Here is a 20,800-nt window from a genome sequence, read left to right as displayed (position 1 = left end):
CCTTTCTGCTAAAAGCCCCCATCCTGTGTCTCCAGGCTCCAGGCCTCAGCCTGGTGAGAACCGTGGGCAGCTGTGAGTGCTGCAGGGCTCAGAGCATCCTGCTCCAGCTCAGGTGTTTGATGTGAAGGGAAAGCCTCATGGGAAGGGTTGGAAAACGTGAGCTAGCACTCCTGTCAGGCCTTGCAGGGAGAGACATGGTTTGCCTCTTCCTCAGAACCTAATCTGAACCACAAGGAGGCAGTGAAAAAAAAACCAAAACCTGCTTTGGAAGATTTTAAAGAACAGCACGAACTAAAAAAGCAGCTGCCAAACCGAATTTCCATTATTAAAAATCAGCACTGATAAGAGCCATCTTAGATCAAATAATTTATTTAGTAATTCCATGTAAACACTTCAGATTTACTAGCAAATACAATGCTTGCTGTTCTTTTAAATAGATCATTCAAAAAATAAGAATCTATTATTAATGGCAGGTTGACTAGAGATCTCCATACTACTGTACAATAAGGAATTGGTTTTCTAATGGATTTAACATCTCGATTTTTCTTGTTCTGCATTTGCTTTACACAAAGCCCAAAGGACACAGGTTTGAACTGCTCCCTGACGATGCCACTGTGGCCCAGGGTGTTTTGGGGAAGGTACGCAGGCAACTCCTCCCATCCTGGCATTGGTGTGAGCTGATGTGAGGGTGGGATGGCAGAGCTGGCGTGAACACTGTTCACAAACACACGCCTTTTCGGTCAGAAAACAGACAGTGAACGGTGGAGAACTTCTCTTTGGGATGTATAAAAGCAACGAACTCCATCGTTGGCATTTACTTATCAACACAGCAGTACACATACACGTATCCACAGTCTGGAAAAGCATCCTATGAGCTGGAGAAAGCAGTGGTTCTGAGGCTTGGTACACCAGTGCACTAAAACCAAAAGAATGATACCTTCTTACATAGTCAAATGAAAAATAAATATCTTTATTTTCTGCCTACTTTATTTCAGTTTTCAAATAAATTTTAAATAAATCTGTACAAAGTATACTGTTACAGTATATATTTGTAAGTGAACTGAAATGCCTAAGTGTAACAACACTACAGGAAAGCAGTAAAGATTGGCACATCTCTAATCAAGATTAACTTTTACACTCAAAAAATACCAACGCCTGTGAAAACCCTCAAGATATTTTTGGTATTTTTATGCAAGTTGCGTTGCAAACACATGACAGACCAATTCTCCTCTGCCTTGATAAGAAAATCACTTCTCATGGTTTTCAGAGAACATGAACATCTTTATGATGCTAAAGGGACACCATCAGGTGAAAAGAGAGAGAGAGATTTCAATTCTTAAAAAGCAAACGCTTTGGTCAAAAACGGTCAAAAGTTTGAGACTTTGTGCACTTTTGCCCATCTCCCCGAGCTCCGGCTGCAGCCGGCGGGACTGCGGCAGCACCGGGACTGCCCAGAGCCCTCGGAGCGGCCGGAGTTCCGCCCCTGCCCGGGGTGAAGCTGCTCTGGCCAGGGATCCAAAGCTTTGGGAGAGGAGCTGTTCCCCTTGCGATCCAAAAGGAATTAACACGCGTGCCGCAGGGCCGCATTCTGCGCTTTCTTTTTCCCCCCAAAAAGCAAGAAACTAAAATTGATCTGACAGTGTCCCTTTGCTCAAAATAAAGACTTCTGTGCTAGAGAGGTCAGGTACTGAAATGAACTTTTTCACAGGGTCAAAGAGCCAAGTACATCTCAAAATTCAAGTTTTCAAATCCAACTGCAGTTATTAGATTCATGAGCTCTCAAAACCTCCTAATATTTCGTTGAATAATTCCCAACTGGGAATTGGGGATAAATACTACAGATTAAGAGCGAGATTTTTCTCTCTTAATCTTTCCAAAGATATATTCACTCAAAGTTTACATGCTGAAAGTTAATCTTACATTAGAATGTAATTGGCTGCAACATAAACCTATAAATAAATCAACTACCATAGATTAAACTCTGTTAAATATTTCTAAGTTAATAAAATATTGACAGTATTATAAAATTACAGTATTTACAATAAGAAAAATCTAGACTAATATATACCTTATAACAGATCTCTTCTCCAATTTGGGATTGCAACGGAATTATGAATATATGAACAATTTATTAGAAAGTTGCATTGCAATTATCAGGTTTTCCATTAGAGCTAGAGAGGGTGAGCTATCACTGCCTTTGGAAAAAACAAAAAGTGACTTCTGATGGTGGGGTGTAGCTTTTGAATACCAAACTGGTAACAGGAGTCCTCCGCAAGACGTCTGAAGATAAGGTAGGACCAGCCTCAACTGCTCAGATTAAGGTTGTATTACAGAACTGCCAGCAATCAGAACCACCCAGGCTGCAAAAGGGGAGGAAAGGTAGTTTTCAGCTCAAAGTGCACAGCTGGAAGGGCTCCCCTCATTCTGGACTCCAACTAAGGCTGCAGGAGCTTCGATCTGCTCTCAGGAACAGCAAAACCCTCAGCTCGGGGTTCGTGAGGAGGAAACGAGCCACGGTGCTCCTTAAAGGGACATAGTTGGGCTGCAGCTATGCCAAAAACACCCTTGTCAACCATGTACGACAAAACCAGACTGGGCATTTCAGATCCTCTTTGACTTGCTTTTTTAGGGTTTTTTTTGGGGGGGGAGGGTCAGGGATGGGCTTTGGTTTGGGTTTTTTTTTTTTTTTTTTGCATTTTGTTCGCTTGGGAGAAAAAAATTGGATGGGACCGTGCAGTCAACTGATTTTCTATCCCTCATCAGGTTCTTTGTTTTCTGGGGTATTAACAAAACGTGCAGTGTTTGGGTGGCAAATACTTGTGGGAAAAAAGGAGACTTCAACACTCCCAAGTCAATTTTTCTTGGGATAAACCAAAAGCAATTTGAGTCCTTAAAAATTGCCAGCTGCTTTTGGGGTCTCAGACACCCAGTGATGTCCTTTTAAGGATCAGATCTTTCACTTGCCCTTTTCCCCAGCCTCGGAGGAGGAGTTTACAATGAGTTTAGGAAGGGCCACGTTCACATTCTCTCCCTCCTCCCCATGTCACATTTGCTTTCTAGAAAAAAAGGGGGAGAAAAGTAAGTTTCAAACTCCTTTCCCTCCCTTCCCTCCCCCAGTCCTGCTCCCAGTAAACCAGAAATGGCAGTTTTTCGTGTATATTTTGGGATAAATTATTTTCTCAGCCCCAAGCCTGAAGATGCTAGTGAGAGACCTACCCGCAGGCTTCGGAGAGGAGGAACAATTTAGGGGTTTCTACCAGATCCCGTGGTGGGCAGGCAGGAACACCTCTGTCCTTAAAAGCAGGATTTAAAATGGTAAAAGAATAATTTGTAAACTCGGATCTACATTACCAACAGAAGGCTCTAGGTCCTGCAGGCTCCAGTTCCCAGAGGTGCAGAGCAGGAAAACTAGAAAGAGAACTCGGTACCTTTCAACCACCTGCTGGGTTGTACTGGGGGGAGTGGGGAATGAGAGAGACAAAATGCCAACTGACCTTATAAACAAAGGTATGTTTAGGGCTTCTGGTTTCAGGAATAAACCGATATTTACTGGTAAAAGTCTGCCAAAAAACAAAAACAGAAACACAGGATTACTGGTAAATATTGGTTTATATGGAGAATTAAAAAAAATATATAAAAAAAAAATAATAAAAAAAGAGATGTCATCGTGCTCCTGATCTCCAAGTGCTCCCAGGCAGGAGCTGAGAACCGACCCATGGCATCCCTGCACCTGGCAGTGTCTCTGGCACCTGGACACCTCAAACCAGAAGCCTTGTGTTGAGAGGAAAATCGTGTTTGTTTCCTTTACTCCCCTTAAACTACGTGTTTCTGGATTCCCCCCTCCCTCCTCTGCAAGGCTGGTCCTACGGGGGTTTGGCTCAGGAGATGGGAAGTCTGCTTCCAAAAGCACTTGGAAGTGAATTTGTACATAATATGGTATCTCAGCACAAGGCTGCTGGGGCCTGAGCCTCGGCTGCTCCCTGAGATACCATAAAATATACAAGACTGAGTGTACATTTTAAATAAAGCATTTTCTTTTAAGTGGCATAAACCCATTCATTTTATTTACATGCTTATTTATTTCCAAAAATAGAGTTGGTCCACATTGGACAAGAGAAATCAAGAAGCCATACAGTAGAAGAGTTAAAAGTCCAACATTTAACCAAAGTACAATGAAATTCCAGAAGTCTGTGGCTGACTTGAACCACAGAAACATACACATGAGCCACACAGACATTTGTACATAGAGCATTATATTACCAATAATATTTGCAAACATGAGGTCAAGATGGCTAAAAACCCAGCAGGACTGACCCGGGGGTCCTGGCTGAACAGAAGTGGGTGCTGAGGGGCCGTCACTGCTGTGGGGAAACACAACTCTTCAGAGATTTTACTTCACTTTTGGTTTTTTCTTTAACTGAGAAAGTCCTAATTTTTTTGCCCTGGGGATCCAAATTGAGGACACGGTGAAAGCCAACCCCACGGAGCTCCCTAAACGCCGGGGTGCCGGGGGCTCAGGCCTGTGGGACAGCGCGGCACCGGAACCCCGCTGGAGGGCAAAACCCTGCCCTCTGCTATTTGGCCTTAAAGATCACCTGGAAAAGAAAAAGTAGGGATTTATACCCTTGTGGTGTGCTGAAAAAAGTCTGGATGGGGTTTGCCTTGAAAACAAGGATTTCCCTCCCTTGCCATGGGCAATTTTTGGCATTAGTTATTCCAGTCCTGTCTACCTTTCCTGGAAGACCACAAATATCCTAGAGGATGTTGCACCGACAGATGAGGGAATAACTTTTTTACATTAAAAAAAACCAAAAACAAACAAAAACTTGGAGGATGGACAGCAAAAGAAAAAAAAACAAATGGAAAAGATGCCTTATCTCTGCGTGAGGGCCCAGCTTGTCTGGGTATTTCCATGGACCTCACCATGATAATATCTCAGTGTCTCCAAAGGATGGAAAAACAGACTTAAATCTATATGTCCTGCTGCAGAGAATCACAGCAAGTAAAAAGGGGGAAGACAGTTGTAGCACTTCTGGTACTTCTACAAACCACCCACTACATGGGGTAGAACCACACGAAAAGGGTATAAATTAATTTTCCTTTTTCAAGTCATCTTTGACACTCACGCTATTAAGCCTAGTCCAATGTGAATGCTAGTACAGAGCTAATGTACAGAATACCAGCGATAATTATTGGTACCTAACAGGATTTAAAGGTGAGTATACTCAGTACATTTATTAAAAAACACTATTACCAGAACGCCAGAGCTCTGACAGCAGTTACACAAAGCAGCCGTGCAGGTCTCTACGAGGACAGAGCCTTTAGCACAAGTCGCTATGATCATCTGAGCCTGTGACAGACAACTCGATCTTCTAATTTGTTTCCTAGAACATTTCTAATCGCAGATGTGAAATACATTTTAAAACAGAGATGGGCCTGATCCTGTGCAGTTGGGTACGTACAACACACCCCAGTGAAACTCAAAGCCCAAATTCCTAAAGAGAGAGCACAAGAAATTGTTGTCTTACATCAAATAACTATCATGCAAGCATACCACGACGGTTTTATATTGAGTAGTTCAAAGTCAGCTGGTATAGTTTACCTAGAAGTGAGCAATCTAATGGATTTCTAGGGGTAGGGACAAAGGTTGTGCCAGTGACAGCCACCTGATTACCAGGGAGAACAGCACAGGGACAGCGTGGGGGTCTAATGAGCTGTGGTACAGAGGAGCTCCTGCTCAGCAGCCTCACACACCTGCACCTACACCTGGAATGTGCAGGATTCCTGTGGCAGGCTACACACCTTCACTTCATTTGCTCTGCTACCCCCATCTGAGCTCTACTTCCTGAATGAACAATTCACTTACAGCTTGGCATACTGCTGGAGCATTAAAAATAGCCTTTTTTCCCCCCCCAACCTGTTGCCTGTTGCCTCACACATCCCAGGGTTAGCCCCGTGCTCACCCCACCAAACCTTATGCTCTTCTCAATTTTCCAGCCACAGCCAGGTTGGGTCACTTCTCCAGTATGACTCAACCACTCTTCTCCTTGTCTTTAAACATAAATTCTGACTGAAAGCAGAGGTGCCTGCAGTTATTCTGCTTCTATTGCAATCTCCAACAACTTATCAAAGCACTCACTCTTTGGTACCGTGATCTACTGGAGACAGGGAAAGTGGAGGAAGACAGAGTATTTGCCATGATTCCTAGACTTTTAAGAAGCCTAAAACAGCCAGAGCAGCAAAAGGTTGCTCTGGCTGACACCTGTTACCTGTGGGTTCTCCTGGGTCTCTTGGGAAGAGAGGTAACACAGGTCTGCATGTGTCCACACCAACAACCTTCCCTCAAAGACAGATCTAGGCAAGAAATGGAAGATGCTGCCCAGACCTCTATCCCTACTCCTTCATTTTCTGCCCACTATAAAAATCAAGACCTTTGAGTTTTTTCTTAGTAAAAAGAAAAGAAAACAGAACATATCCACAGTATCAGCTGCTGAGGCACACTCTGGGATCTGGCAGACCTGCAAGTCCAGCTCAAGGCAGGAATTTGAGCTGGGGGTGTTGCTTTACAGGAGAAATGCAGATATTACCCAGTATTCTGGGCTTATTTCTCCCCTGAGACCAGACTTTGCAACCTGGACCTAGTGGTGTCCACCACAAAAGTTTCATGAAAATCAACCCTTCTCCACCCAGCAGCTTTGGGTTTAATGAAATCATTGAATGGAACTCATTTGCTCAAAGGCTGAAGATGCAGATTTGGAAGCCTTTAATCACCTTCCCTAACTAGACTTTAGTTTACTTTTTGCTCCCCAAGTGACAAATATCAACTGCAACCAAAGAAGGATTCTGTGGTATTTCTCTTCTCATTACAAGACTGTTTCTCATCCTGCAATGTGTTCAGACATTCTTGTTGGTGCCCCAGCAAACCAGACTGATCATCGAACCAAAGAATGGATTGGGCTGGAAGGGATCACCTGGTCCAACCCCCTTTCTCTGCAGAAAGTATGCTGCTTTCCACCTCTCACACACTGAAGAGCTAAAGCACTTCGCTCCTCCTTCTCAAACTGGAGTTCAGGGTTGCTGATCTGCAATTCCCAGTGCCCCAATTAATACTTTAATTAAAAAAAAGAATAACCTGACATTAGGACATTATCTAGTCATGGAGAATACTAAGCTGTTTTTTGACAGCCCTGTTTTTGTTAGTACCTGTTTCAGTCCCAAGCTTTTTTAAAATCCCTTGATAAACCTATTGCTCCTCCACTTGAATTTCCTACATTGCTCCAGCATCTCTGCCTCACTTGAGTTTCAGAGGAAGGCTCCTTATCTCACCCAAAAGGCTGAGGTGATGGACAGCAGGCTCTCAAACACTCCCTGTGCTCCAGATTGACAAGGAGGAGTCGCTTCAGTGGCATGAAGCGGTGCAGGAAATTAATTCTGTCTTCAGTCCTGCACAGCCAGATTTTCTCCCCAGCCTTGTCTGGGATGTCCCTCAGACAGCATTGGCTCCCCAAAGCCCCCAGCTCAGCAAAGCCCCTCCTAAACTGCTGCATTTCCATGGTTACCTGCCCCACCACATGGTTCTTCCAGTCTGCTCCTCTAGAGCTGGACCTCTGTTCTTTGGTGGAATCTTCCTGAACTCCAGAAGTCCCTTCCTTTATAACTGTTTTTAACAACAATTTTAAGGTCATTTGCTCTTTCATGACAGAGTTCTGCCTCACCTGGATGTCAGTAACCTTCCCAGGTATCCATGGTAAGTCTAAGGATTTAATTTTCATGATATTCTCCCTTAAAATATTTTGGAACACAAGACTCACTTTTAGTCCACCTTCTACCCCTGAGAATGCTGAACCTGCAATTCAGTGACCCTCGCGTGGTCACTGCTACTTAACGACTCAACAATAATTGTATCTTGGATCAGTTCTCGTGTTTTAGTCCTAAACAAAGGCTAACTCTAGACCAGGCTGTTACAAGAAATGGTCCTTTAAGTAAATCAAGATGTTTGCTCACTAAAGTGTTAGGCAGTTCCCTCCCAAACAATCTGACCAGATAGCAAGGTAATGATGGAACTTACTTTTTCTAACAGGTTTATGAAGATGCATGAGTCTGTTTTTTTCCCAAGGCTCATGAAATCCTCTACTCTCCTTTTGTCTGGAATAGAAAACTTCCTAATACCTCCATGTTACTAAAATACAGAATTGATATCCAACATAAATGTGGCTGTTTGGTCGTCAGCAGTCCAATTTCCTCAGATTTTACAGCAACCTTTCAGATGTAGTGTTCCTCCTTTATGACCTAACATACCTGCTACAATGGCAGGTAATGCAGTATCTTATTGATTTCCATCACCCCCACCATGTTTCAATCAGACCAGCTGAGGTCTTATTTCATCACGAGCAGTCTACAACAACTATTTTTGTCTCCTGTTTCCACCCTGTTGTGCCCATTCCTTAGTCCAGCCCAGTCCCTCCTGTGCACACAACTCCACTCCCAAGCCCCAACAGCCTCATCCTCCCAGCAGCTGTGCTCAGTCTGTCGTCCCCAAACCCTGCTCACTTCCCGTGCCACCACTCTGGGGACACCTGGGCTGGGAATGCTGTGAAGTCAGGGCTCCTCATGTCACTTGCCTGTCACAGCCTTTTCTTAGGCACACACGCTGACTGTAGGAAGAGGTACTGCCATGTCCTAAATTCTGTCTCCTTCCTGGACACCCAATTTAGCTTCCCAGGTATCTCAGCTTTAAGAATAACAGCCTCAGGCTTGACCCAAGCTCTTTGATACTTTTCAAGGTCTATGTGTCCAATCAACAGGGGAAAAGTTTGATGGATCTCCTAATAATTGGGAGTTTGTACTCGCCATCACCAAATCCTCTGCCATTCAAACCTCCCACAGCTTCTTCTCCAGCTCCTGGAGGCATCTCCAGAACACAAATCAACTCCTCAACCAAGGCTTTGGTTATAAATCACTCCTTCAATCCTGTCCAGTTTCAAGTCTCCACAATTACAAAGCAAGGCAGCCAGTGCTGTGGTGGGAATGAAGCCTGACCATCTGCAGAGGATTTGATGCCATTTCTCCTCCAGCACCTCAGCAATTCTGGCCTCAGGATGCTTTCTGAAGCCTGGAATGCCCCTACTTGTTGCTCCATGTAGTATTTCATCAGCAGATAATCACTTGTAAAGCGTGTCCTCTCTGCACTCTTGTGTGCACTTCTTTGTGCAATTAAGCCAATGTACTTTGATTCTCATAATTAAACTAGGAATTTTACTTTATGACCATATAAAGTCCATCTCTAAACTAAAAATAGACTGACCGTTAACAGATTCCTTTTTTTAAAAATGTCTTTAAACTGCCAATTAGAGAACTGCATTGGACAAGATAAGTTACATATGGCCTTGCAGAAGCCTGCAAGGACTCATTTTCCAGGACTTTTATTGACAGGTGAAGCTCAGAGGCCAACTTTTTTCTTTTTGTAAGATAGAATGAGCCTCTGATCACAGCAGATCTATCCACAAACCAAACTGTTCGCATGCATGAAAGCAGAGATGGCTTTTACATGAATTTGCAGTGCTCAGTTCAGAGTTATTAATGACAGAAAATAATTCAAAGCCTTTAGTCCCTACTTTGCTCAGACCTGCCTGGTTGCCCTTCAGCAGCCCCTGGCAACGGTGAACATACTGTCATTTATTATTTAAATAAAACAATCTTTTTAATAAAAAGAAATTCTGACCCCATTTAAACTCTGTACCTGACAAGACACTGGCTTCTTTCCTTCACCTCTGGTGCTGATCACACAACATTTTTTTTTAAGCTGACCTGCCCACACAGCTCCTGATAAGCCAATGCTACATTGCCAGCTCTCCTCAGCATCACTCGAGTGGGAGGTTTAAATACCAGATTTCACAAAACCCTTTCTCCATGATTCCTAGCCCTGGCATTTCTTGAAGTATTGACAGATCAGCAAGCCTTCCCAGCTCACCCCAAAGTGAGCCAGCTGGAGCTGCTTCTGCTGGACTGATGCAGAGAGAAGAGCTGGTCCCCGAAACCCCAGTGCTCACCTCTTGACCCCCAGGTGAGTTCTGAGGAGCCTGGACTGGCTGACCCCGATGTGACAATGCAGACTCAGTCCCCAGGAACTGCTGGTCTGAGCTCCCCTGCCCATATGAGATGCCTGGGCAAAAGGTGAGCCCAGGCAGGTTCCAAACCTCAGGAGACTGTGGGTGGTAAAGCCAGCAGCCTACACCGTGCTCACTATTGTGTAACCAGGACGGATCACGGAGAAATAAAACACATTCATTCCCTAGGAGACACCAGAGCAAGCGCAGGCTGGGGGACAGACACCCAAACTGAGGTGGCTGCCTTTCAAATGACAGTCCCAGACATCCCAACAGACAGGCCCTGCTCTCTGACAGCCGCCTTTCTACCCAGAGTGAGAACAAAACCCCCCAAACCCTTCTAATGGCCCAACCTCGATGGGCACACGGCAATTTGAGCCCGAGTCACACATCAACACATTCACCAGTAACAGAAAAAACGACCACTGCTCATTTACTGACTCAACTTCCAGCAACAGAAATATCCAGGCCCGTATGCTGTGGACACAGCCTCCTCCAGCCTCATCTCAACACCGCTCACATCAGCACGAACCACGCTGGGGGGGTCAGCCCCGCAACAGAGCCCCCAGAGCCCCCCCAAAACAGCCTGTGCCAATGCTGGCCTGTGCATCAATCCAGAGCACGGTGATGATGATGTCTGAGAGCTCAGGCTCGGCTCCCAGACCTTCCTGCAAGCATGACAGTGACACCTCCCAGCCCAAAGCGCTGCCATGTGTCAGTAAGACACGATCTCTTGCAGCAAGGCTGCACCCACGGGGCTGCTGCACGGTGTCTGCACCATGTTCAGGAACACAGCCAAACCCACTGGGGTCAGCACGGTCATGGGGCTTCAGATGCTGCTTGCAAGCCACTCTCACAAGCAATTCTCCATTGAAATCAACATCACGACTGAGATGACATTTCAACACAAGGAGGTTTTTCCCAAAAAGCTGCCCAAATCTCTTCAAGTCATGCACTTGCCGTCCCAGCTGTGCACACTGGATCAGCTCCCACAACAGCCACCTCCCTCCAGGGTCTCCCCAGCCAAGAGGGGCACATCCTTCCCTGCTGCAGATGTAAATCCACACCTCTCGCCTCTCCTGTCTCGAACAGAAAGAATGAAGCTGGTTTTTCTTGCTTCCTGCATATTTCAAGATAGTGTTTCAAGAAAAAAAATGCTTCAACGCCACAGCCAGGGAGACTCAGCAGAAACTCCCACTGCCAGTGTTGCAGCCAATCCTCTTTGCACCTCAGTCTGCTACGTGGCCCAAGACTCAGAAAGGGCTAAGGTGTGTATTTTCACAAAGCTAATGTGAGGATGGACAGCAAACCAACTGATCTCCAACAAAACCAAGGAATTGTTTGACTTAAGACTGAGTTCCCACTGGGGAGATCCAGCAGATTCCTGTTCAAACCAAACACCCTCCCAGCTAATGGCTGAGGTTCACCACATGTCATGAACTCAGGCCTCAAGAGGAGGTGTGGAAATGGCCAGAGTCCCCAGGTTCAACAGCAAAGTAGTCCCTGCTCAGGACCTGACAGCTATGTTACCTGTGTTTTGGATATTTCACTCTCCTGTGAGCTCTAGTTTGGCCTGATAAACCCAATGCCCACTGGCTGGTAAAACCTGTCTTAGTTAAACCCAAACTGCATCAGGTCTTGTGCTCTTAGACTGCTCCAAGGTGCATTACACAGGGACAGCAGAACTTCCCTACCAAACCACACGCCCAACTCGAGCTGCAGAGACACTGCCACAGCCCAGGTGATGTCTGGTCACCCAAAACAAGACAACACCCACATACAGGCAAAATCTACAGCCAGTCTGAGCAGGCTCCATCTTGGCTGGCCAAGGTGCCTTCCAGAGCAAAAAGCTCAGGACCAGATCCCCTCTCTGGGTGAAGGAGCGGCAGCAGTATCGATCTGCAGAGGGACAGTGAAGCATTGTTTGGGGATATCCAGCCATTCACTCTGTCTTGTTTTAATCAGTCAACATTCAAAAGACAGATAGTGGGGCCAAAAGTCCTCTATCTTTATCTTTTTTCACTTAATCTCCAGCTGACATTTTTCTGTGAAAACACGCCTCGCTTCTTGCTGTATGACTTCAACTCTCCCTCTCCTGTGATATTTTGCCTCAAACAGTCTACACAACCGGTTAGTACTTTTACAGAGGTGGGAGTGACATGCTTTGACTTTTCCAAAACACAAAATGCTCCTCTGGCTTCAGCCACCAAACAGTGGGGAGCAGCAGAGCTACCCCAGCTGGGGAACTCAGCACCCACTGCTCCATCATCCCTTGGGAGCAGCTGCCTGACACCCTCAGCTGCTGGTGGCAAAAAATCTTCAGGCTCTCATGGGCTTCTCCAAGTGCCATAACTGTGCTGATGCTGAAGCACTTGCATGGCAGCCCAGGTGTACCTTGGCCATCCATCTCTGCCACATCCCATCTCCCACCTTGCTCCAAAAGCCTTTTCCCACTCTCCAGACACACCAACACCTTTGCTGTGACTGCTGGGAGCTCCTCCCCTGGACAAACTCTTTTCACCCAGTCTGAGTCCGCAGGCTCAGGAAATGCCTTTGTTAGTGACAGCACCACGCCTGCCCAAACACCAACCAGCTCATCCTTTCCCTTCCAATGTCCTCCTCCAGCAGCAACTTCTATGCCAACCAAATTGCAGTAAAATATCCAGAATGCCACTGTGAAAACCCTGCAAATAGATAATTTGGCCTTTACTTCTCTCTGCTATCTGCAGCTGTTCTGCACTAACAACAAGCAACACACACAACCCAGTAAAGCCTCGTGGCCCACTTGTAATTCACAAGAAGTGGGATGGCTGCAGACCCTGTTGTGAGCTGCCTTTCTCCCAGGCTGCAGTGCTGCTAACACACAGTCCCATCAGGAACTGAAATGCTTTGGAAAGATAACAAGCAAAGAAGGATAGGCAGGCTAAGAGAAAAGTCCCAGAGTGGACCCAGGACCATCTGGCACAAACAGGAGAGGGAAGGCAGCCTCTGCTGGGAGCAGAGCAGAGCAGGCAGCCCGGCTCCAGCTGCAGAGCTTCCGGAGAGCTGCCACACGACAGGAGCATCCTCCCTGCGCCATCACCCTCAGCCATCCCAACACAACACACACCACTTCAGAGAAGGAAAAAAAAAAAGCCATGAACTTCAGGCCCAAAGATTAGGCTCTGGGAATACGAGCTTTTAAAAAAGGTTATAGTTTTGGAAGTCCATTTAAATTAATCTTAACTAGCTTTAAACTCTATTTACGTATCTCCTTGCCACGCTCACAACCCACGCACATTTTGCGGTGCCAGCGAGCTAAATCATGTGCAAGTGAGCAGAGTAAAATGAACCACAAAAAAAAAAAAAGCTCTGGGCAGAAACTCTCTTTCATTGTTGCAAGCGGCAAAGGAGATGGCAACAGCAGAAGGAATCAGGAATAAAAATGGAACTTGCTTGTTTACCTTGTCGGTTTTGTCAAAACATTGTGACAACGCTTTGCGTGCAGCCCGTTTCTCTGTTCTGCCACCAAAAATTCAGAGCCCTTCACCTTTCTTCACGCATTACAGGAGAAAGCCAAGAAGAGTAAAACTTTTAGGGAGAGAAATGAGTGTGCAATAGATATAAAAAAGCCCAGCATGAGAATTTCAGACTACTGGGTTCCTCTTCCAGATAGTCCAAACACCACCAGGAACAGTGACCCTCCAGCTGCACAAGCTGAGTTAACAAGGAGCAGGCAGCCAACGAAGGAGGAGAGTAAGACAATAAAGGGAAAGTTTGGGTAAGCCTGACAAAAAGCAAAGACAAAAAAAAAGAAAAAAAAAAGAAAAAAGAAAAAAAAGAAAAAAAAAAACAGGAAAAAAAAAAGCTGCAAACTGGGTTTCTAAAAAAGAAAAATTCTTGACAGTGTCTTTTTAAAAGAGAAACTCACAGTGCTTCAGGCAGAGCCCTACCTCTCCAAAAGCCACCCAATCCAGTAGGAAGCAGCAGGTTTTTGAAGGAGCAAATTGCACAGCTGTGGAAGAATTTGCCTTTACTGCCTTCTTTCCAACTCACCTAAGAGAGACTCACTGTCTACCTGGAGGACTAGCAAAACTGAGGAGATTGGTTGGTTCTAGTTATACTTTTGAGTTTTGATGCTTGACGAGAGCCCCTAAAATGTAAACCTGTTTTAGCATTCTTGTACATTAATGTCATCGTTCTCCCTGCTGACTCCCACAACTTCTGCCACAGACAAGTCAATCAGATTTGGTATATGCCCTGGGACAGGGAAGGGGAGGGCTGGGTTTAAAGCAAACAAGCAACCAAAAAAGAATTATGTCAGTGCTCTGCAAGGTGTTGGATCCAAGCTCGGTGGATCTGCTGAAGTCTTCGATCCAAAACACTTGGCAATTTTACTTAAAAAAAAATGAAACAAAAAAAAACCACCTTTGACCTGTTGAACTTAAGAGAAAAGCAAGTGGCAGACCTTGGAGGAAGGGAGACAGCGTGTGAGGGTGCAAAAACATCATGTGCTGTAGTTCACCACTTAAGAAGAAATCAGAGTTTTGCTTTGGTTGGTTTTGCTTTTTCTGAAGTGCCAGGGAAAGGCACTTCCCAAAGGGCGACTTTAGAGTTTAAGGGCGCCAAGGTGGGAGCGTGAAGACAGGACAAAAACGTCAGGTTTGCATAAACCCTTCTGGAAAAAGTGCACCGTGTTTTTAGGAAAAATGCATATCTACCAAATCTCCACTGACCAGGGGCCACTTGTGCACATAAAGTTGCATCAATTGGCAGCATCAATGCTGACATTTTTGCCTTCTCCTTCCACCCCCCTCCCCAATTTTTTTTTTCCTTGGGAGACATACAGCACCACTGCATTAGAACGTACAAGAAATGAAAACAGTGAGTACGACTGATATAGATCCATTGACTTTTTATTACAAATGTACTTGATCACTTGGCTTCAAAAAAGTTTAAATCAACCCCTATTTTCTGTACGCCAGTACAAAGTAAAATCTATTTTACAAATTAAATACCTAAAAATTTGACAAAAATATTAAAGTTTGATGGAAAAAACAGTTATAAAAATCTTAAATCCCCTTTTAAGAAGATAAGAGATAACATTCCCTCCCAACCCCCACAGTCCTGTTATACAATATTAATAGTCATTTTTTTAGAATAGGTAGGTATGTTATATCTTGCTGTTAGCATACAAGTCACTCTAATAGCTTTATCTGTATATACTCCAGTTAGTGCATGAATGTCATCTGATTGAATATAATCAACTATCTTTAACTGATCCCTAATTTACATTTCATAGCTTGCATAGTTTGAAGGGACAAAGGTTACACTACAGCTAATCATAAAAAAAGGTGGTTACAGTGCTATTTTTAAAGGCAACAAAGTAATTGCTCCCAAAAAAAAAAAAAAAAAAAAAAAAGAAACAACCGAAAAAACCAAACCCAAAACAAAACAAAACAAAACAAGAAGTTACCGGTCGGCTCTGAGCAGGGGTTAAATCCCCGGCAGCAGCTCTGCCTGGCTCACGGGGTGAGCCCCTCTGTGCTTCCCCCAGTCCCGGGACAGCTCGGGAACCGCTCTCCCGGCAGCGCTACCCCCAGCGCATTTCAACCCCTGCGAGGGACACGCACAAAGTGACACTGTCAAGTATTTCTTTCCATTTTTTTTTTTTTTTTTCCCAATCGAATTTTCAAAAAAATAAAATAAAAATAAAACAAAACCGAAAAGTCCCTCCTCCTCCGGGCGCGCCCGGCCGGGAGCTCGGAGCTCTCCCGGTAGCCGCGGGCCGGGCTCCTGCCCGCCCGCCGATCCCGCCCGGCCCGATCCGGGGGCTCCCGGTCCCGGGGGATCCCCGGAGGCTCCCGGTCCCGGGGGAACCCCGGAGGCTCCGGCCAGGCCCCCCCGGCTCCCGGGAAGCTGCTGGCTGCCTCCCGCCGCAGCATCGCAAGCGGGACCGCAAAGAAGAGGCAGGAATCGACAGCGGCTCGTACTGTTTCTTTTCTTTTTTCTTTTTTTTTTTTTTTTATTTAAATTCTCAAAGACAGAGCAATTTCATTTTTTTTTTCTTTTAACAAAAAAAATAGAATTTGAATTTAGAGGACATTTCCCCGTTAGCATAAAAACACTTAAAAGGTGGTTGTATTTCAACGGTAAATTACTTGACAGTGTCCCTTTAACTTAAAAATAAAATAATGTCAGTATTGCAATGAATTTCAAGTTTTCTTGCACGTAGTCATCATAAAGTAGCTTTTATCATGCTCTTGGACCTATTCTACAAGACATTTAAAAGCATATCATCAAGGAAAATATAAGGCATACTTCTCACGAATTAGGTATCTTGGCACATTTGAGCATACTGTCTTTTTTTAAAACAACACATATGGTCAAATATACCTTTCTTCTTCTAACATTAAACAGGGTTTTCTGTACTTTGTTTTAAATACTGAGATATTAGAGCCTTGGTAAAGTACCGAGCACCTCCGGGAAAACAAAAAATTAAAACAAAAAAAGCAAAAAAATAAATCAAAAGAAAACTAAAACAACGAGGAGCAAAATCCCACGAATCTTTACAGTCATTTTAGTCTTTCGTTATCATCATTCATCAAGTCCTTGAACATACAGAACGTGCGTTAAAAGAAGAAAAAAAAAACCAAAAAAACCAAAACAACGAAGGAAACACGCAGAAGAAACCCAAAACGAGACAAAAACTGACCACAAGTTCTCGGCCACTGTTGACAGAACTGCCCGCGGGCTGTTCCAGGCTGAACTGCTCTGACTGGAACCGCGCGGCCCGGGCGCTCCTCGGGTCAGCCGGATCCTGGGCAGGATCCGGGCGGCGCGGGCGAGGAAGACCACGGGAGGAGCCTGCCTCGTTAGCGATGCTCCCAGGAGCCGGGAGGGACGGAAGGACACTCTGCCGTGCTCTCCTCGCCTCCCGCTATTTATTGCTGGGAACGCACCGCGGCGGCGTGGAAATACGGGCGCCGGAGCGCGTCCGTCGGCAGCGCGACAACTTTGGGGAGGGCAGTGAACAGCAGGACCGAGACAATCAATCAAGTAGCAAAAACCAAAGCAATTAAATTCCTAACTACGTCTAGCAGCATGGAGAGTGCAGTCCCGACACATCACAGTTGAAGTACAATAATCGCTGGAACTGCCCATCCAGAGCCTCCGATTTAGAAGCAGGTTATCAGACACATGTTTACATGCAATTGAGAACCATTTCAATGTCACATTACGCACTCTGAAAAAGCTTATTTCACTACTGGGAAATAGGAAAAGTGCACATTAAAGCAATTTTAAACATTTCCAGTGATTGTTTAAAAAGAAACAGAAACACCTCGCTACCAGCGGCTCGTGTTTAACTTTCTGTGAACACTAACAGCAAACTTCTTTCAAGGGCAATAATGCATGGTACAATGGAAACAGCTTGTTTTGACACTTACAGTACATCTCCAAAAAAAAAAAACCAAAAACCAAAAACCAAAACAAAACAAAAACCAAGAAGAAAAAGGGAATTATAATTTCAACTGGGAATAAAACGACAGCAGGAAATCAAATTCTTTAAAACAAGCTTTTTTTTTTGTTGTTGTTTTCTCCCCACCCTTCCAAAACTCCATCCTTGCCCGTCGGTAAAGAAGCGCTGGCAGCTCTTGCTCGCATAGGAGCAGCTCAGGTCTACCTGACCCCTAACTCAGCCAAGACCATTCAGCAAAATGATTGCATTCCCAAAAAAACTTCCGAGTGGAACAAGATTCTAGTTTCTCTGAAACGCTCTCTACTGAATTCCAGCCAAGAAAAGAAAAGAAAAGAAAAGAAAAAACAAAAAATAAAGTTTTGTTTTCACTGTTTAAGGCATCTTTTTTTTTTATAACATTTTCTCTTCACTCGCAATGATGATAGTCATGCAGCAGTTTAATGATAAAAATATATTAATATTTTACTATACAGCAGCAAGAAGTTAGTCAATTAAAAGCACACCAACTTTTTTTAAAAGAAAAAAAAAAAAACATAACCGAAAAAAACAACGAAGACAACCTGTTAAAGTCTATTATTATTCTTATTATTATTACAAACAATTTCAATTTGGAGAACACACCTGGACAGATTAGTGTTCTGACAAATCTGTGTTTCCCTAGCCTAGGCTTTGAGCAGAGCCCGCGCCCGGCGGGAGCTGGGACGGGGAGGGCAGGGCACGGCCAGGTATGTAGCCAGTAATAATAACTAGCACCACAGCTACATGGAAATCCATCACGGACACACACCGGCTTGGCTTTCACTGTCCAACCAAACTCCGACCCCCATGGCTCAGTGGGATCACGCTGCCCTGGCGCTGCACTGCTTCCTAACAGGCCTATGGAAGTTATCAGGGATCAAAGCATGGCTCCGGAGCTCTCACGAGTTCAGGAGATAGTGCTAGTGCCAGTGGCGACACGGAAAGACTCGCTACCTGCTGTCCAAAAACAGGTGGACTGGAAACCGCTGCACGTCAGGTTAAGTACTTTAAGTACACAAAGTAAAAAAAATATATTATGAACAATACAAGTACATCTCATATACACAATAATGACAATACGCCTACTCAGTTGTAAACCAAACAGAACAGGTGCAGAAAAAAAATATTATGGGAGGAAATTCTTTACTTTTCGTTTTTTTTTTTTCTCTCTCTCTCTTTTTTTTTTTTTCTTTTCCTCTTTTCTTTTTTTTTTTTTTTTTACTATTTGAATAACTTTGGTTCAAACGTAAAAATCACAAGTTAGCAAATTTCATTTAAATGCCTTTTTTAATAATTTTTCTTCATGTTCACAGAAGTTTCACTGACCATTTTTATATGTTTAAGGTCCAGATGCAATGCATATTGTATAAAAGAGAGCACTTATTGTTTACCTTGCATGAATTAAACCTACGTACCTTTTAACTCTACAAACTTCTGCATAACATTTAGACAAAGCTCAGACACACAGCATGCCTAGCCCTCATATATATATACACATCTCTAATCACAGGTATATAGGGTGTCAAATATACTATAGTAACCTCCATGTAAGGTTCGAAATTTGGTAACAAAATGAGAAGAAAAAACTAAAAATATTATTTTACGTGTTCTAAAATATCTCTTTTTTTTTTTTGTGCTAAAGTCAAATGTTAGCTCAACATGAAAAGGACTTTTTTTTTTTATATAATTCAGCAATATTATAATCTTGACCATTTTTGCAAACACTTTTAATAATAATAGCTTAAACGTGTACAAAAGTTCTCGGTTAATTAGGGAAATAAACACTCAGTTCTTTATATTTTTAATCAAGTAGGAAACACAGTTCATATATAATGTTATTACTTTTTTTTTTTTGACTCTTTTTTTTTTTTTGTGTGTTTTGTTTTTTTTTTTTTGTTTTGTTTTGTTTTTGTTTTAGCAGCTGCTTACTGTTTGATACGGTGGGTAAAGTGGAGGAACATCCAGCGATGGGTGGCGGGTCTGAGGCGCTGCTGCTGCCGGGCGGCGGGGGGGGCGCCGGGCGGGCGGCGCGGCCGGGGGGGCTCCGGGCGGAGGGGGGGCTCCGGGCCGCCGCCCCCGCGCCCCGCCGCCCGCCCTCCCTCCCGCCGGCGGCGGGGCCAGTCCGCGTCCCGGGGGGCGGGCGGTCAGTCCTCCTCGGGCTCCTCGGCCTGCAGCAGCGCGCCGGGCGGCCCGGCGGCGGCCGCCTCGGCCTCGGGGGGCGGCTCGGCGCCCACGGCGGGGGCGGCGGCGGCGGCGGCGCGCTTGTCCCGCTGCTTCTCCTGGATCTTCTTCATCTCGTCCGAGTACTTGCAGAAGGTGTGGCCGAACTTGGCCCAGACCTTGTAGGGGACGGTGATGGAGTTGCGGTAGGTGGGCTTCACCTCGCTCACCCGCATGAACACGCCGTACTTGTTGGAACCCACGTCGAAGAAGAAACGCTTGTTGTCCACAGTCAAGGAGGTGCCCTCGGGCAGCTCGGCCGGCTCCTCCTCCACGCCGTAGTCGTCGATGAGCTTGGCCAGGGCGTCGCGGAACTCGATGAGGCCCTGTGCGGGCAGCGCGATGGTCTGGCCCTGCGTGGAGCCCAGCCCCGGGCCGCGGTTCACGGTCTGGCGGACGCGCAGGAAGCGCCCGCGCTGGTTCTCCTTCAGATCCATGTAGTACTTGCGGTTCTCCCGCACCAGGAACTCGCTCTTCAGCGCCCGCCGGGGCTCGTCGGCCGCCTGCGCCAGCTCGGGGGGCTGGCTGGGCCCCAGCTGCGCGTAGTGCTCGATGAAGTCGCCCAGGTAGTCGCGGAACTCGACGGCCACCGACATGGAGAGGGTCAGGCGGCTCTTGTTGCCGCCCGCGCCCACCTCGGCGATCTTGAGGAAGCGGCCCTTGGCGTTCTGCTTCACGTCCAGGTAGAAGCGCTTGTTCTGGATGTCCACCCGCTTGGAGGCCAGCTCCTGCGTCTCGTGCTGCAGCCCGCCGCCCGGGCCCCCGCCGCCGCCGCCGCCGCCGCCCGGGCCGCCGCCGCCCGCGCCCGGCCCCCCGGCGCCCGCCGCGCCCCCGCCGCCGCCGCCCTGCTCGCTGCCGCTGTCTCTGTCCGCCATGATGCCGCCGCCGCTCCGCCGCCGCCGCCGCTCGGGCCTCGCCCGCCGCTGCTCGCCCCGGCGCGGCCGCCCCCGCGCCGCCGCCGCCTCCTCCGCCGCCGCCGCCGCCTCCTCGGCCGCCC

The 20,800-nt window shown here is 46.0% G+C and overlaps 1 protein-coding gene across 1 annotated transcript; it reads right to left on the bottom strand.

Annotated features, from left to right (window-relative positions):
* Positions 1–353: 353 nt before the first annotated feature.
* Positions 354–20,743, bottom strand: PURA (purine rich element binding protein A). Its single transcript, XM_058848751.1, has 3 exons — positions 19,513–20,743; positions 3,495–3,560; positions 354–2,360 (listed from the first exon to the last, which is right to left on the bottom strand). Exon 1 carries the CDS (start codon positions 20,676–20,678, stop codon positions 19,728–19,730), a length of 951 nt encoding a protein of 316 aa, XP_058704734.1. The 5' UTR covers positions 20,679–20,743; the 3' UTR covers positions 354–2,360; positions 3,495–3,560; positions 19,513–19,727.
* Between the last annotated feature and the right edge of the window lie 57 nt (positions 20,744–20,800).

The sequence above is a fragment of the Poecile atricapillus genome, chromosome 13 (genome assembly GCF_030490865.1).
Source record: "Poecile atricapillus isolate bPoeAtr1 chromosome 13, bPoeAtr1.hap1, whole genome shotgun sequence".
NCBI classification, from domain to species: Eukaryota; Metazoa; Chordata; class Aves; order Passeriformes; family Paridae; genus Poecile; species Poecile atricapillus.
This window is presented reverse-complemented; position numbering and strand designations above follow the sequence as displayed.

What these genes read in the sequence shown, in the direction of transcription:
- PURA (XM_058848751.1), bottom strand. Translation starts at nt 20,678, where the DNA reads ATGGCGGACAGAGACAGCGGCAGCGAGCAGGGCGGCGGCGGCGGGGGC.